Source organism: Labrus mixtus, chromosome 18, assembly GCF_963584025.1.
Source record: "Labrus mixtus chromosome 18, fLabMix1.1, whole genome shotgun sequence".
Lineage (NCBI taxonomy): Eukaryota > Metazoa > Chordata > Actinopteri > Labriformes > Labridae > Labrus > Labrus mixtus.
Window position 1 is genome coordinate 13,565,670 of NC_083629.1, and position 18,269 is coordinate 13,583,938.

The 18,269-nt window shown below is 40.2% G+C and overlaps 1 protein-coding gene across 1 annotated transcript in view; it reads right to left on the bottom strand.

The window, feature by feature from the left end:
• Window positions 1-17,791, bottom strand: part of LOC132992858 (protein unc-79 homolog) — a 33,755-nt gene extending 15,964 nt beyond the window's left edge. The window contains exons 1-21 of the mRNA XM_061062401.1: window positions 17,680-17,791; window positions 15,912-16,032; window positions 12,478-12,791; window positions 11,616-11,786; window positions 11,293-11,388; window positions 11,142-11,197; window positions 9,746-9,875; window positions 9,555-9,619; window positions 7,614-7,702; window positions 7,172-7,212; window positions 6,711-6,739; window positions 5,385-5,614; window positions 5,015-5,186; window positions 4,660-4,890; window positions 4,319-4,509; window positions 3,291-3,414; window positions 2,505-2,645; window positions 1,670-1,885; window positions 1,143-1,370; window positions 779-920; window positions 52-131 (exon numbers count right to left, since the gene is read on the bottom strand). Of these exons, the coding sequence (XP_060918384.1) occupies window positions 52-131; window positions 779-920; window positions 1,143-1,370; window positions 1,670-1,885; window positions 2,505-2,645; window positions 3,291-3,414; window positions 4,319-4,509; window positions 4,660-4,890; window positions 5,015-5,186; window positions 5,385-5,614; window positions 6,711-6,739; window positions 7,172-7,212; window positions 7,614-7,702; window positions 9,555-9,619; window positions 9,746-9,875; window positions 11,142-11,197; window positions 11,293-11,388; window positions 11,616-11,786; window positions 12,478-12,791; window positions 15,912-16,032; window positions 17,680-17,701 (2,889 nt within the window). The 5' untranslated portion in view covers window positions 17,702-17,791. The remainder of the gene's footprint in view (window positions 1-51; window positions 132-778; window positions 921-1,142; window positions 1,371-1,669; window positions 1,886-2,504; window positions 2,646-3,290; window positions 3,415-4,318; window positions 4,510-4,659; window positions 4,891-5,014; window positions 5,187-5,384; window positions 5,615-6,710; window positions 6,740-7,171; window positions 7,213-7,613; window positions 7,703-9,554; window positions 9,620-9,745; window positions 9,876-11,141; window positions 11,198-11,292; window positions 11,389-11,615; window positions 11,787-12,477; window positions 12,792-15,911; window positions 16,033-17,679) is intronic.
• Window positions 17,792-18,269: the final 478 nt, after the last annotated feature.

The following is an 18,269-nucleotide window of genomic DNA, read 5'->3' on the forward strand; positions in this document are numbered from 1 at the left end:
GCTACATTTGAATATTCACTTGTTCCATACATACTACATACTTCTACATACCTGTAGAATTGTGTAAATGAGCTTCAAAGACACAGGGAGTTGCTGGTAGGAGAACTTTTTATCAGAGTTATTCTTCATGGCTGGAATAAAGAAGATCGTCGTGTAAAAAAAAAAAAACTCAATGTACTCCACAATATAAAAGGAACAGACATGGTTGAAGGATGAGAAGAAACACGATTCCTAAAATCAACATCACATACTTCTGAAAGTTAGACTAGCTTAGCATAAAGACTTCACTTCAGTGTTTTTCTACCTTAAGTGGTGATTGGATTAAACAAACAAGATATAATATGTTCCTTTGTGAGAGATATCTTTTTTTTGCCATATTTTTAAAATGTTTTTGTTTGTTTTCTACAATTGGAGGGAAGCTAACTTGCTGTTTTATATAGCGCCAGTTATCATGTTAAGCTCAGCTAACTTTTGACGAGCTGTGGCATCATGTTTACCATACTAACATGAGTAAACAGTTCCTCATTCAGCTCTCAGAAGGAAAGAAAGTAAGTATAAATGCATTTTTCTATTAAAAAAAATCCCAATTTCTTTTAACAAAAAGACACAGCCCAAAATATAAATGTTGAGCTAATTGCATAGCTTAGCTAAGACATTTGCACATCCTATGTCCAAAGATGTTGATCTAGTTCTTTAGGGATGAAAATCATATTCAGTTTTGGCTGATAATGACAATGAATATTTTTTTCTAACACAACGGTGTAGTGCTGATACACACATGCATCATCAGGAGATTGGTTGCTGGGGTTGTCAGTGGGCGCGCTGCTTGGGTTGTCTCCCTCTTCACTTCCATTCTCAGTGCCGAGGGAGAAATCATGCTGAGATAAGAGCAAGGTTTCCTCCAAACAATCTGTAGGTTCCTGTTGAGGAAATCAAACACTCTCAGAATGTATTCTCAATATATTTCAAATATTAATTGGTCAAGAAATGTTAGATCTTCTGATTAGAATAAACATATTTTATGTTATATACGTCATTAGATAAGCCAGGAACACTTAGGTTTTTTTTAAATTTGGGCTTACCTGCTTCATGCATCTGCTTTTTTTTATTTTGTGTATGAAAAATCATGCTGTGTGTCTTACCACGAGGCGTATCTCTTCCCGGGGGGTGAGCCTCTCCAGGAGCTCACAGCCCAGCTGGTAGCATAGGATGCTGGATTGGCACAGGCAGCACTCAAGGGCCTTCTCATCCTTCTGGCAGGTGTGCGAGCCCCCCCATGGAGCCTGGAAGACGTTGTTGATGATGCCCACGATATCCTTCCCAAGGCTGCTGTCTAGACCCAGCATCACACCATCATCCTGGAGCTCCATCTGGGGCAGCACAGGGAGGGGGGAATGTTAAGACAGGGAAACAAAAAGTGGAGCACGAGGAACAAATCTCAAGAGCCCACCTTTGAGCGCTTTTGTTATGAATTAGATTAAAACTTTTCTTTAATCTGTGTTGCATAGTGTGTAAAATTAATTGTATCCTTAGTGACATAAGGTTTGTATAAAAGGGGGAGGGGCCTTAGAGAATATTGCAGTAATATCTTAACCATAGAGTATCCAAAAATTCCTGTAAGAATTTAAATGTGAACATTTAAGCCATTTTTCATGAATTTCTGTGTCACCTGCTTTAGGACGAGGTCAAACATGAGAATGAAGCAGCCAAGGTTCATGTCATCATCATCACAGTCCAAATCCAGAGCACAATGTCCAGCAGCATGACCAAGGTTTTTAAAGGGACTACAGCGCAGGGGGCTGCGGAACGGGCTTCTGAAGGGGCTCGGGAACGGACTGAGGGTGTTGTGCTGCCCGCGGCGACCTGGATCAGACACCACACTCACCTACAAGAACAAAAAGGACTTCATTATATACAGTAAAATCACTTCAAACTTCGAACTGTTTAAGCTTCTGGCAGTCTTTTAATATCCAATGCTCCCCTGTTACTGCCAGTTCTAATGGCACATTATTCCAGAGCGTCCTGGGTATTCAATTCTTTGAGAAATCCACATCACAGTCAAGTTCCTTAAACCTTTTCATCTATGTTTAGAGATTGGTAGTTACTATAGCAACATACAGTATATGCCAATGAATTGTAGAAAATACAGACCAAGAAAAGTAGAAATGTGGACATCTTGATACTAAAAACTCTCTTATAACTGTTTTGATAACTTGAGAAAAAAAATATTTTTGCAATAACTTCTATTTTTTATTTTTTAGGTTTATTTTGGGGGATTTTTATGCTTTTATTCAGAGCTAAGACAGTTGATAGAGTCAGAAATTGGGCAGAGGGAGAATGGAGTAGGTCATGCAGGAAAGGAGCCACAGGTCGGATTTGAACTATTTGGCTATAGACTATAGCCTCCGTACGATGGGCACATGCACTAACCACTAGGCTACCGGCGCCCCAAAATCTTCAATTATTGAGGGTTGGTGCGGCCTTCGCACTGCTGTGTTCCTCACCCTGCGAGTCCCCATGTTGCCGGACAGATCAGAGGCACGTGCCTTCCTCTGATTGGCCAGCTCCTTCAAAGAGTTTACTCCATCAGAGAACATCCCAATCAGCAGCTGAAGAGGCACCACAATGTCCAGCTCTGACAGCACCTAAGTTAACACAAAGGATCAGATATTTGACAATAACCAAAACTATACTGTATTTCTCTACTTGCCATTAAGATAGTTTTTGTTCTATTTCAAATTCTTAAAGACTACAAATTGTCTTTATTAAATATGGAGGAATTCAATTTTGTTCAATAACAATGTGACTTTCTAGAAAGAAATTCAGATATACTTCAGGGGACCTTTTTTCATCCCAAATCATCTGAGAAAAAAAGTTATGAAAAAAGCGTAAATACTATAAGTATAGTTACATACTGCTTGTTAAAGTGATGAGAACTTGAACAAGAAGAGGAAGATGTACAGAGTCAAACTGACCACCTCCTCTCTGTCCGATGTAAATGTGACCTTTTTGGTGATTGTAAAATGAATGCAATCTTTTGATCTCACTTTAAACAGAAAACTTGAAATTCATGGTTACAGGGCCACAAGCTGTGAGTGCATATGGAAGGAAAGTCTAAATCCCTCCTATCTCTCACTCTCATTCTGTGACCCAGATCTGTATTCAGCAGGGCCCCTGCTCAGACTCAGACTGCATGACAACCTGTTCAATTCACACGCACTGTGGACAGAACCGCAGGATGTCAACTGAACAACAAAACAGCGTGTGTGTGTACATGTGTGAGTGCTTACATGCAGCCACAGCAGAGCCTGCTCCTGCACAGAGGCTGGGTAGCCCGAGAACCTGCAGCTGATGAAGCCGAACATTTCCTCCATGGAGAAGGGAAGGGGGCAGAGCTCAATATCGAACATCTTACTGCAAGCAAAAGGAAAGACACAATCACATGATGTTCAGTTTACTCCTGTTAGTTGATGATGTAGTTTCATTTTATGTGTCTGGTTGTTTCATATCCTGTGTGTAACACATTAGTGAGTTGGAATTTGTCACTTTCTTCTAAATTTGGTAAGTTTACCCAAATAATTGAAATGCTTTTACCTGACTAAAGTCGAGTATAGTTTAAGGTATAGTTCAACAGTTTGGGAAATATGCTTTAAAGCGCCCGTACCAAGAGGAAAAGATTACTACCACATTAAGTATGAAGCTGGAACCATGAAGCAGTTAACCTAGTATAAAAACTGTCAGCTAGCCTAGCTTTCAATAAAATATGTATCCTAATGTTAATCATGAACAAAATGTAGTTTGTTTACCGGTATTTGTGCAGATGCTAAATATGGCTGCCTTCCCTTTCATGTAACTTTTTGCAAGAAAGAAAATCAGCTTTTTCCCAAAATGTCAAACTAGTTATTTAGGTAGTTCAAGTGTTTTTTACTTAGCTTGAACTTATGATACAACAGCTCAAAATGACTCCAACTCCTAAGTCTGAGATTATTCCATGCTTCAAAGGCTAGTGACAAGTAGACTATTGATGGAAACTGTCACACTGTCTGGCCGCTACAATATACAATAAAGTATTACTGGAACAATGTCTTCTTTTACTAATACTGAGTGGTTCAGAACAAAACTGTTACAGTATAAAACTTTAATCTTCAGACAAATAAAAATACCCATATGCTTTTGAATATCAGAGTAGAAAAATCACAAATCCAAGTAATTTACAATAACATATTTTATGCCCTCAGTCTTGCTTATATAAATTAACAAATGTCTTTATCACAGGAATATTAAGTATTAAATGCAAACTTCGAGGTAGTGGATGTACCTTAGAACTTCCCGGAACTCTTTTAGTTGATTATCGGGCACCTCGGTGCGGATGGCCTCCAACCACTCAGGCATGAAACACTCCCACAGTGGCTGACTGATGACATTGTATGGTATCAGACAGAGGATCCTGTTCAGGCCTTCCTTTAGCTGGGTCACTGTGCTACACGACTTGTCCCAGTATCCTCCCACCTGGGGAAAAGTGTTCACAGACAGGCTAAACAAAAATAATTTGAAACACTTGCCTTATATAATTTTCTTTCATATAACCCAATACCCTTTGCATTTCCTACAACTCCTTCCGCGTACTGTATCTTTACACATTGCGGGGTTTGGTCTTACCCGTGCAAACTCAACAGGCTTGGGCAGAAGACACATAACCATGACGTCAAATCGCACTTCACACACTGTCTTCAGCCACTTGGTGACAAATTGAGGCTTCAGCTTTTCCACTAGGCTTCCAACCTCGTCGTCCATCATGTATGCGGTGGAGTGGAACCACTGGAACACCATGCTGACCAGCCGAGCCAGGCTCTCTGTGGGTGTGTTCTCGTTGGGTGTGCACAGGCTCACCTGCAGAACAAGTGAACCAATCAGCTAGGTAACCATGAAATTAGTGATAAGAAGCCATGTAGTGTACACATCGTTATCAATTCCTTGTTATTGACGGGAACAGCAACGGCCTTTGATTACACACCAGGAACCAGATGCCAAACTGGCTGAGGAGACGCTGGTCGTGCTGGTCGTCCTCCTTGTTGTCAAACTCAATGTTGTCCAGAGAGTGGTGGGAGGCAGAGAGGCCCATCTGACGGCGCCTGTTCAACTCAAATTCTCGCTGTTCTGCGTGTATTTCTGCTTCTTTGAGAAGGCTGGATAGGAATGAGGAGGATAAAGGGGGGAAATGAGGATTCACAGAGACATATTAATAAGGAAAAAAAGGAGAAAAAAAAACCAGACCAATAAAGTCCGATTGAATGCAGAATTGATACAAATATACACATGTATTCAATGTTTATATTCACTATAACTGTGTCTGTAATCTGTCAGTGTAAACACTCTGAATGCACCTTATAACAGCTTCTACAGTGCACACCAGCTCCTCCGCTCCACACTCCCGGGTGTTGATGGGAGGGGGCGAGGTCTGGTACAGATGGGTCTCCGCCGCAGCCCCCACCTCACTGCTGTGGTGGTTGACATGGCAACGCTTGCAGTAGCGGACAGGCCGGTTTCCATGGCGCCCACAGCAGCCGGCCGAGAAGCAGGTGACCACAGCTCTCCTGACGTGAGAGCTACAGTTCTACAAAAGCCAAGAAACAGAGAGAAGAAGAGGAGGAGGAGGACAGATTAGTTCGTTTCTATTCTGGTCAGCAGGGAAGAAAATAAAACACGACACAATCACAGAACATCAGCCAAAAAGGCTTTGTGACAAGCCTCTAAAAATAAACATTATTCAAGGCATTCAAAGCAACCGTTTGTCCTAAAAAATTAGTTTATTTATTTGGAGATCTGCAATGATTGAAAAAGTCTTTATGTGTCCCCACGGTGTCTCAGGTTTCTAAAAATAAAAAGCATGGCACGATAGGAGCATCCTAATCAGATCAGTCTCTAATCTGTGCCATTAGAGGGATGCAGAGCTCCCTATCAAATTAACATATCTGTCCTCTGATGGTAAATTCTCTCAATCACCCAGCCATCCAGCTTTAAACTATAGCACACCCTATAATAATGGTGTTGTTTACAATGTGTTTCTTTTTGGGTATCATGGTGTATTTTTAAGTATATTTTCTTAAGTGGCTGGTGTGAATTCCAGTCGGAGTTAAAAGGACTTTGTGAAATGATTGTGACAAAGCCTGATCAGAAGGAGTGGCAATGGATTATAAAACAAAGGACAAAGCAGGATATATTGGGCACCTGCTTAGCCTTACTGGAATACCTGAGGTAATCTCACATTAAGGGAGCACTTTCTCTCTGCTGTACAAAACAGTGAAAAAAGATCAGACCTGAGCAGCTTTTTTGAAACCATTTGGCCTTCACTAAGCCACTTCCAGTGAATGGACCTCTCAATAAAGAAAACATTTCAGTTTCATAAATAAATGACTTTGCTATGTATCACAGGCAAAAATAGAGAACGGGTAAAAATAGACAACATGAAATATCTTCCAAGAGGTTCAATTCATTTCTGTTGTCTTTTTTTGTGTGAGGACGTCGGACTTCATTAGTCTGAAGATGCAGTGAGGTTACTTATAACAACAAATGGATGGATTAATGTTCATTTGCCCTGATTGTGAAGATACACAGAATCATTTTCGATGTGATGTCTATAATAGGATAAATCCCAAGAAATATGAACAATATGAAAGTAGAAACATTGATGCTCATTCTAAATGCCTTACCTTCTTTTGACAAATGGCTGATATCTCTGCTGCAAAGACAAATAAACACAAATGTTTTATTAGCAGATAACAGTAGCGGCTTGTTGTACAGTAGTTATATATTTTGCCTGAAAAACAATTATTCTTCCAAAGACATTATAAAGAACTTTTATTTTTTATTATTACTGTAAAATACAGTAGAATATTGAAAATATTCATTTAACATTCATTTTAAGGCACAAACAATAAAAAAGAGGAGTATATAATTGAGGGAAAACTTTTTAAAGTATATTCCTTTTATGATTTCAAGAGTGTCTTCTAGATCTAGCTCTGACTATAAACATAGTCAAAGTAGACAAAATAAAAGTTGTGTCTATATAATCACTGTATCGTATAAACCCTTACTATCTTTCTCACTGTATATTTGTGTTGTCAGACAGACTGACTGAAACTCAAACAACCTTTTGTCTGTGAACGCTCACCTTGGGGCAGGAGCACATCAACCAGCCATTCAGGATGATCTCTGAGAAGGTTAAAGGAAGAAAAAAAAGTCTTGATTTACAGGCAAACTGCAGCTCCGAGCCAAAATGCAAATACACCCACAGTACACACAGCAGTCTCAACTTCCCAACTAAGCTGACCACAGTGTATCCTCCCTCAGTATCAGAGAAAAACACAAAACAGAGGGCCATGCAATTATAATATGTACACGCTGGAGGAAAGAGAAACAAGTGGCTGCGTGGTTTTGTGATGATCATCTCATTATCAGGGCAAGGGAATTACGTAACCATGGTGATGTATTTCTCCTGGGTAAAGGTGGGGTATAATGAGGCAGGCACTAGTTGATGTATGTTTGGAAAGGAATCTTCGTTAAGGAGGGGGAGGATCGAGGCGATAAGGAAGAGATGTGGAAGATAGGCATACCCTGCTATCCTCTGGCTGCACTCCTCGCATATATAAAGAGGAGGGGGCTTGTCTCCCAGGGCAACAGAAAGAGTGGGATCTATACACATCTGCAAAGTGATATAGAAAGTGTTAGAATATACATGTGGTGTTCTAGGGAATATTACATTAATACATTGATGATTAGTTATTAAAAAATAAAAATGTCAAGGTGAGTTAAACATTTTGAATAGATTATCTAAAAACGTATGAAACACTATGGCATGGGTACAAATCATATTGACATCAATTTCCAAACGTGAATAAAAACGTTTTGATGTAATTCAAATTTAAACTTAATAAGTAGAAAGGCTATTATTACTAATTGAATTTGAATAAGCATTTACCATTGTGAGACTCAAAGTTGTAAAACAGCATTTTCAATTAATAATTGTCTACCATAAAATGTTAGCATTCAACCACTTCATTGCTAACATTACTATAAGCTAGGAATGTACACCTTACCTTTGATATGCTGAAACAATTTAACAAATGTAATGTTAGCATAAAGTCAATTCCTAGCTATAGTTGCTGTAGTCTAATGGTAGCCTAACTAATGAGAAAATATGTATTTTATTTGAACATATTACCCAATGTCTCTTAACTTTTTTTGTTATTAACTGTCTTTCAATTCATGACCAGTCAAGTAATTAATGTGAAAGATTTGTGAAAGGGAAAAATAATACATATTCAAGAAACAGCACTTATAACAATGTTTTTGCTGTTTCAGTATTTAAATTTTCATCATAAGTTATGTTATGCTGGAAGGAGAGAGCAGGGGATGACATGCAGCAAAGGACAGAGGTCTGATTAGAAAGGCTATAGCCTCTGTACATGGGGTGTACAACATCACATTTTAGCCTCCCATCACATTTTAGCCTCCCACTTATGTCAAACTTATGTCAACTGTATCATACATTATGCATACTTTTTTATCAAAATATATTTCCATTGATTCTTCATTTTTTAACCAAAAGCTCTTACAGTTCATTTCCTTACATTTGTTCACATTTACCTTAACTTTTGTTAGGATAATTGCTGTTAGTCTTTTTTATGAGATACACAACCCTCACCTCAACGATAACATTTAAAACCCCTCAGTTGAGACCAAAGATGATATAATCCAAATGCCTTTGAACCCTTATAATTTAACCACAGTCTCAATTTAGTGTTACAGTCACTGCACAATCATGTTCTATTCCTCTTGCAGTTCTCTCTTATGGGTAGTATATCATGATATCACCCACAAAATCATGTGACATTTATACCGGTCCCTCACTCTACACCTCTGTGTGGATGACTGCCTGCATATGCTACACTCTGTCCTCTTACAACCTGTGCCTAGCCCTGCACTAAACCTCAACGCTCATGGCCTCAGTGTTCAGACGGTGCACTGTAATTTACTGTGCTCACTTGATGCCACCCCCTCCTCCAGGGCTGCACAGGGTCATCGCTTCCAATTAAGCTCCCCCCTCCCCCTGTACCCCCTCCCTACTCCTGGTAATTGAAATCCGGCCCCTGTCCATGCCCCTGTTTCTTCTCTCTGTTTGTCAGTTTTGAGCACAGTTGAGCACAGGCAGGCAGAGCTGATAAAGCAAAGCCGCAGCAGCAGAGACTGGTGCAAAGTAGCATAGAAGCTGATATCATTACCCAGCTCCCACAGCTGCCTAGACATGCACTGATTTATTTACCGAGGGGCAAACAAAAGCAAATACACCAACACACGGTTGAACTCTGCAAGGCAATCTCACACGTGCCCCATGCATCCGGGAAGAAGCTCTCAAAGGAAACAGCTTTCAAATACAGACTACCCAGCTAATCTATTTTCCTACAGTAATGAGGGATTGTAGGAGTGAAGCGATGTTGGATCTATTTATGCATCAACCAAGGATGTACAAGGCTTATTTTATATACTGAAATCACCTTGACAGCAGGTTTGTTGATAGCATTATGGCACTCGATATGTTGACAGTGAATAGGATTCCAGGCTGATCCAGAAGAAGTAAGAAGATTGAAGTAGGGGAGAGGAAAAGGAGAAAGAATGGATAAAAGTTGGATATTCAGTTTGTTTAAGGACAGAACAAGCAGCAGATGCAACGTTAAGAGATCCTGACCGGTGTACTGCAGCCCCCTGTATTCACTGATAGCTCCTGGTGGCTTCAGGTTGGGCCAGTAATGAAACAGCATCTGCACAGCTGGAGGCTTTACTTGGGAGGGGCCATAGGATATTACATAAAGAAGGTCCTGTACAAAGTATAAAGAAAAACAGATATTACAAAGTGCTAGGATATTTGGAGACATTTGAATACAAATAATGTAAAACATTTAGAAGAATATATTTCATTCCAACTGTATCTTTTTAAGAAAGAATAAAAGGCATAGGGAGACTTTCCTTTTGGAATAAAAGCTTTTCCAAGAGTTACTAGATTATGAAATATAAACCACCCTCATGTTACTAAATATAGTACTAGCCGACCATTAGCCTAGATTTTCCTAAAGATTTGAAGGAAGCCGCTTCAAATTAAATTTAAAAAAAAAAGAAAAAACATATATACTGTCGTTACCAGGCTAACCTTGTCCCTTTGAAAATGGGGTTGGATTTGTGTATGCAACAGGTGTTGAACAATAGGTATCGTTTTACAGTCCACATAATTTTAAGACATCCATGTTTTATGTTAACTGCCGCTGAGGAGAATAAAGTTTCTGTTGTTGAATGCCATGCACCACAACGTCTCATCATCATCTTTCATTAGCCAAATTGGTCTAGCTTGTTACCGCATACACATGTAAGAGAACTATGTTTCAGAATCGAGAAACTGGTTAAGGACTGAATCATTTTTAACACAGACAAGCCAACTATTTCCCCCTAAGTGATTATGATAAGCTATGTTCTGAAATCCATATTTGTAGCATGAAAATAGGTGAAATTAATCATAGATTGTTATCATTCTAAAAAAAGATTATTCCCCAAAATGTTAAAATATTGAAAGGTGATTTAAGACACTAATACACTTTGTACAGAGGTTGTTTTTTAATAATGTATGTTTCCAAGGTGGGATTTCTTAATACAAAAAACAGAACTTCTTAGGGTATTTCGAAAGAGGGAAAACTACATGAGTGATCTCACAGACAGTAGTTAGTACATCATAATACATATTCATTGATTGCTGTCTATCCAATATGTCTGTTTACAAGCAGCATTTAATGAATAGTCTATGTTTTAATGAAGCTATATTTTATATATATTTCTCTGTCCTAACAAAAGGGTTCAATTCCCTGCAAGAACAACTGCCAAATGGATTTCAAAGTAAATATATGGAAAGTTAACCCCTTGTCAATGACTATTTTGTATAATAAACACTGAATGTGGGATGCATTTCAAGGCTATTGAAACATAGGCTAAACAATAATTATATGATGTGACTTTGGCTCCCAATTTATAATGAAACTCTTCCATTGTGCCTTACACAAATGACTTTACATCTGCATTATGTATTGAGAGGGTAATACCTTCCACACTTCCTGTTTGTGCTTCATTAGACACTCTAACAACTGGCAGTGATACACTGGAAAGAAGTAAAAGAAGAGAGTCAGTTATACACAGGATAACAACATGGGTTATATTTTCATTTATTCTTTGAAGAAGCCAAAACATGCTTACCTGGATTTGAGGTGTACTGCATTGCAATCATGAGCATAGACGAGGCAGACAGATTGACATAGGCCGGGACTCCCCCCTCCCTCCGAGTGGAGCCCACTTACATACAAGCAAAGAAGAGAAGGAGATGAAAATAACTATTTCAATGGTCCCTTACAAAACCTTTTTACAACAATAGTATAAATTGTATTTTTGGTAAATGTCATGCCTAATAAGTATCAGATTTTCTTTAATGTTTACATAACACAAATTATACTACCATGTAGGAAACATTTTTATTTGACAGAGAGTGACTTGTAAATAATCTTCTGAAAGGTGATACTTACATATAGCCATGGGGAGGAAAGAGGTGCTCAGGTACTCAATGATGTCTTTATGGAGGAAAGGGGGAAATGTGGCTAAAGTGGAGATCATTGTATAGGGCAAAGTGCTGAGAATATCATCACTGAGAAAGGGCAGGAGGCATGTTGTTGTGTAAAATATGGACTGTCCCAGATCTGATGAGAAAGGGAGACGGGGGGAAAAAAAGACAAAGAGAGATACACAGACACTCATTCAATGAACAGTACATACAGTATCCACATACTGTATGCAGCCACAAAGTAACACAACATGTTTGTCATTTAAACAGTATCAGAGTGAACAAAAAATATTGGAAAATGAGCTTCAACTGAGGGCAGTGAGCTTTCAATACAAGTTACTGAAGTAAAACGTGCCCTCAGGGAAGGCAGAATATACGAAAAGTAGGGGATGGACTCATGCTTTTGAGCTTATTTCAAAAGTGGTAAATATTCATGAAAAACAAAGCACTTCTATGCAGCCTTTGAAATAAGTCATTTTCAGTTGTATACAAAAAGAATATTTAAAAATTACATTTGCCTATGTGTCTTTCCCATTTAACTTGACAACATAGGTATAACATTTCTCCCACTTTACATAACAAACATGCAGTCAGGTATGATACACAGAAGAGAAGGCCTATGTCTTGTGTATCCAATGGCTTATGAACGATTAAGTTGACAGGATCCAGCGTGCTCGCAATCACCCCATGCATCCCTCAAGATTCCTCAGCAGGACTTCTCTCTTCCCGTTACAAAAAAGAGGCCAAAAAAGCAGCAGAGGCTTCATGCAGGCCAGACGGCTCGGGGATGATGATGACAAACAGTGGTGCACTGGGCCTTGACTCACCATGCTGACCATGCTGCAGCAGGGGCACCAGGTCAAGCAGGGTCACGAGGGTCACATAGAGGCCCTGATAGTCCAGAGAGGGGTACTCTGAGAGCTGAGCGTCCCGACTCTGCTGCCCCTGCCCCCCGCGGTCTGACGGGGCATCGCGCAGAACGCTGTAAAGGAGGGAGCGAGTAACTGTAGGGTTGATGGAACTGACTTGTGGTCTTAGAGATGGGGTGAGTGGGAATGGCACAGGAAAAAGACACATGGTCATGGGCACGGCCAAATTGGAAGCTTCCTGGTTCTCCTTCCTGCCTGTGCGGGACAGAATGCTGCTCCGGGGGCGGGAGGGGAAGGGGAGGGAAGGGTAGGGGAAGGGAACAAGGGAAAAAAAGAGACAACAAAGACACAAAAAAACAGCACATTACATTGAAATGGCACTACAGAGACAGCGTAAATAGAAAAAAACAAACCCAGATAAACCCCACATAGGATGCAGTGTCTCACTATTTGACTGTTTCACTAAAGGCACGGGCAATTTTTCCCTGCTGTTGAGTGACTTTGATTCAATTTCTGTCATTTGATCTGTCTTTGCACTTGGAAAACAAAAAAAACATGAGCACAAACTGCAATGATCACTGCATCTCATGCGTATCTGGTGACAAGGAGCAAAAATATAAAAAATGGCATGTTTTCAGTGGCAACCCCATACTTCTCCAAAAAGGCACAGCGCAAAAGACTGTCCCTCGATGGCTGCCGTCTTCCAATCAGCAAGGTAAGAGGCTACCATGCAAAAAAGGCCAATGAGCAGTGGAATTTACAAAAAGAAAAAAAAAGAAATTTCCTTGTCTTTAGTGGGGCTGTCAAGGATGGGAGTGACACCAAATTGGTTTAGGGAAAATACAAAGGTGACACTTTTGAAACATGCTTCAGCCAGTAATAAACATGTGTGTGAGGTAAGATCAAGTGCTCCGAGGTCACAGCACATGTTTATTGCACCAGAGAAATAATGTCCGTATGCATACGTTATGATACTGTATCAGTATCATCAGGAGAAATAATGAGATCCAACAGGCATATGGATTCAGGTTTCTAAAATAAATGTAACAACTAATCTACGGTAGAGGAGAAACTATAATGACAAAGGAATAGGTTGTATCAGGGGGGAGATGACTGGCAGCATTATGTTTGTGAGCTAATGCAGGATGGACAATTGTGTTTGCTGTCCCCTGGGGAAGGTGGTGGACATATTCAATTTTAAGAGAGGAAAAAAACAAAAGGAGAAATTAGTTGGGGTTGAGTGCGGAGCATCTAGGGTAGAGGAGAGGGGAGGGGGGGGCCAGAGAGCATTGCTCTTTTTACTGCACATTACTAAAGAGCTAAGCTGTTCTATCAGGCAAATGGTTGGGATTTATCATGAGAGCCCAGATTATAAATGCTGATGTATTGTTTTTTTTTTTTTTTGTACTTTGATTTTAAAGGTCACTCAAAAAGTAGAGTTACAGCATTTTTGGCAAGTGAGAAAGGGGATTTCATTTAAAAAGTCTTTAAAATAACAGTAGATTATGCAGCATTTTTAGCCTTTAGCTTAACAGTTTATACTGTAAACAGAAGAATGTCACATTTTCTGACTTATCCCCTCAAAGTCATACTCTGTAAGATCTGACAGTCAGTGTAATTTCAGTCATATAACTATGATTTTACGAAGAATAAACTCAAGTAGGACTTATTCCAGACAACAGACTGTATCTCAGAGTAGGACTTTTTCACTGCCCATTTCTCATAAAGAAAACATCATTATTATTTGAACAATGGACATAGACATAAACAGACACACTCACGCATACGCTGAACATATACACACAAGGACACACACATGTGTGCATAATTTACATCCGTACACACGACACGGAAAATTACAAACATTTACGACACATAAAACACATGTAGAAATGCACTGATACAGACACATGACATACATTGACTGTCAAACCCTGCACTTTCTGTATTACATAATAATGAACTCCGTGTGTAACAGTTATTCATCGCAAACTTACATTTACAGAATTACAGGTATGAGAGGTAGAAGTAACGCTGTTTGACGCCTGAAATTATGTCTTAACAGTACAAGATATGATATCTGCTCCTAAACGTCATGTTTCTGAATACAGTTAGTCATCACGTCTTACTGAAGCACAGAGAGTCCGACTTGGAGAAATATGACAAAGCTGTCTTTAAGAAGACAATAGTAAGTCAGAAAAGAAAAAAATAACCCTCTTTTTATTTTCTGCTCTGAAGCTGACCTGAACCTAACATTGGAGTATGAATCAGCGACCACCTCCTTTTCAGGGTGTCTTTCAAGGAAAACAACACAAGGCTTCTCTTTCACTTGTTCTTACTTTGTCTCTTTTCCTCTTTCCTCTGCCTCACTTCAGTTTTTTGAAGGTGATTATCCTGGAGTCCCTGCTGAGGAAACCAGACTCATCTAATGGTTGAGGTAGAACTATAGTTGAACTGCATATCTGAGCTAAGAGGCCATGCTCGTAGAAAATTAATAAATGACGCATCAAAAAAATCTTAAGTTAACACATTCCAACAGTTATGTTGTACTCCACCTGTGCCAAAGACATATCAGAGGCCATGTTTAGGAGACCAGAGTGGCTGCTGGTGCTGGACAGCCCTTCAGCAAAGCATAAAGTCATCTGGATACTCTGAGAGCATCACTCAGCAAAAGGAATAATCCTTATGGGGCCGAGGCATAAAGTGTAGAATTGAGGCCAGCTGCCAATCTCAAATAGATTGCACCCTAAGCTGATAATAATGATAAAAGTGGGGCATACAAGTTCTGCTTCTGGTAATCCCACCCGTTTTGTAAATTAGCCAACAAGTTATGACAGCGATAATAATTTATCTGAAGCCTCAAGCAGTAAGAATAAACAAAACCTCCAGTAGATACAGTGCATGTTGAAGCTCCAGCTATGGGGGGAGAAAGGAGAAGTGACCCACGATGAAGTAAGATGTGTCCAAAATGGCTGCCTACTTGACCTGTGTCAGAGGAGGAATAAACATGCTGTTCCTTCCTTAGGCGCTCACAGCACCCATGGGAGCAGGCTGACCCTACAATTGTAGAGCTGAAGGAGCTGACTTCTCCGGCGGGCCCCTGTGGGAAGGACAAAATACACCGCCCCTGGGAGCGTTCATCTAGCAGGCGACCACTGAATCGATGAACAACACTGAGCCGTCTATCACTGCTGCTTTGAAACAGCAACACGCCTTCACGGTAAATCTGCGGCTGTCCTCTTTTGACAGAGATGGGCACTTTTCTGACTTCCTTTTGTGATGCTTAAGAAACCGTGTAAGACTAATCTAAGTCCCTGATCACGAAGGAAGCTAAATATGAAACATTCTACAGTCTGTTACTTCACCTGTTGGCTCCAGAGCAGGGTACTTACCTGAGCAGGGTTTGGGAAAAGTATTTCAGTGTGTTTGCAATGTCTGTTCCGGAGGGCACAGGGTAAATATTGTGTTGCACACGGTTGTGATACTCTTGCAAGTATCGTATCTTAGAGGCAACTGGACAAAATAAAGAGAAGAGTAACAAGCAAATCAAGACCAGTGCAGAATACAATTCTGAGCACAAAGTAAAGGCTATTGGTTGAACATGCATGCAGCTGTAGTTGCATCTTGGCTAATACAGGGACAGCTTGTAGCTCAGAATCTCCCATTATTATGTCAAACAAACGAGTGTGTGTTCCCATGGCCCTCTTGGCCTGCACCAGGTGACCTTTTTTAGTACATCAACGAGGTCACAGGAAGCCCTAGAGGAAGTGGTGAACTATTGCTTATAGAAACAAACGCATGCACAAAAGGTTGCCGGTTCAAGTCCCAAGACAAGCCCTGGAAAATGCGATCAGGGGTGACCATGAGAGAGGACTTACTCACAGACGATACAGACCCTGCTTGCTGGTAACTCTGACTAACTAGCCCCGCAGGTCATTGTTTTAGGTATGAATGTTCAGTTATATTTTCCTGATGATCTTAGAGTAATAATAGGGCGGAGTGGATGATCGCTGACCCATTTTCTGTGACTTTGGGCTGTTGTGTTTAGCTTCCTCTCTGACCTGTAAATGACAAACCCAAAAATAAAAATCACAGCTGCAGGGTTCGGGGCATGTGTGGTCACAGCCTGTGCTACACTTATTCACATGCTTCTCTCTTCTAAAATAGAAAATATTCATTTTTTTGAATATTTTGATGCCTTATAGTCTCTAACTTAGAATTGACTTTTTGCTAATTATAATGTAGGTGTGGTATACAAATTGTGCATCAACTGGAGTTTTAAAACAAAAGAAAAATATTACTTTGACTATTATTGCACTTTTTGCTAGCACCCCCTGTTTGTGTTTGTTATTGTCACATGATAACTTAACCAAAACTAGTTCATATGTTTTAAAGGTCTCATCCTATTGGTGCATTGATTGGCATAGGCCTGCTCATCGATATCCAATAGCCTACTGCATTTGAGCAAATGGCCAAACCCGATAGGCCTACTCGTATCGTTATCGATAGAACTCTCATTAGCAACACACAACTACAGTATATGCCAATTTAGAAGAAAGCCACCCCAAAAACAAGTTTTCCCCTATTTTTATTATTGAGCAAGATCTAAAATAAAGTGTACAGACATTATTTACAACATTTAAGGATAGCCTGGCTTCCTTCCACCTGTTCAAACGCAAACCGGACGCAAGAGAAGGAAATGAACAGAGCCGCTTTCGGTCAGATCAATCTACATAATTGATCAATCTAAAGCCACCATATTGTTCAGTGAAGAATCTGTCAGGTCGACCTTGAGACCAGCAGCACACCTCGCCTTCCTCACGCACCTCATCCCAGCCATGTCAATCAAAAATAATCATAACAACAAGACCGTGGCGACTGTGCGTTTTAGCCATGAATTTGTTCACCCTTAACACGCCGAGTGATACAGAGACATAAACAGAGGCTTGCCGAGAGCACTGAGCCCTCCAGCCATCCTCTGCAGTGAGAGGACGTGTTGCAACCTGCCATGGCAACCGCGGTTTCATCACCAAGGACAGCTCCCCCATTCGCTTTTTGCTTTTAACCAAAAAAAAAAAAATCCGATTTCCCAGTTTACAAAAGCCCCCTCATGACAAGACCAAATAAAAAAAAAACACACTCTCACACAGCCGTACTTACACTGCTCTGCCTTCGTAGACATCTCGTTGACACTTGGGAAAACATAAAACCAAGACTGTCAATTGTTTTAGTGATTTTTTTTCCCCCTCCCCTGCGTTGTGTGTTTCCCTCAGTGGCGAAAAAGTGAACATACCCCCTTCGCAGCTCGTGCAGGCTCGGCGGCTTGATTGTACCACTCTGCGCGATGGATTTATGCGCCGTGGCTTTTTTTTTTTGGATTGCGGTGCTGCGGTCGTTTTGAGTGGGCTTTCAGCGGAATTAAAACCAAGAAACATTTCGTGAGGTAGTCCTTGGTTTGAAGAGTGTTATTCCTCCCATGCGGAGAGTAATTTTGAGAAACATCTGCCACAGCATACCTTTCCAAATGGACTCATCCGGCTTTGACAAATTGTCATTCAAGAAATCCAACAACCCCATCAGTGGTCTTGGAGCTGGTTATAGGAGGGAAAGACCATAGTGTGTTGGTTAAGATATTACTACCCGTATCGTGTTATCTGTGCCTATAAAGGCTGAACATATGCAACAGGTTTATGTGCTATTTTAACCCCACTTTCACCCGAAGGCATTAAACGGTATTTCTTTTATTAGAT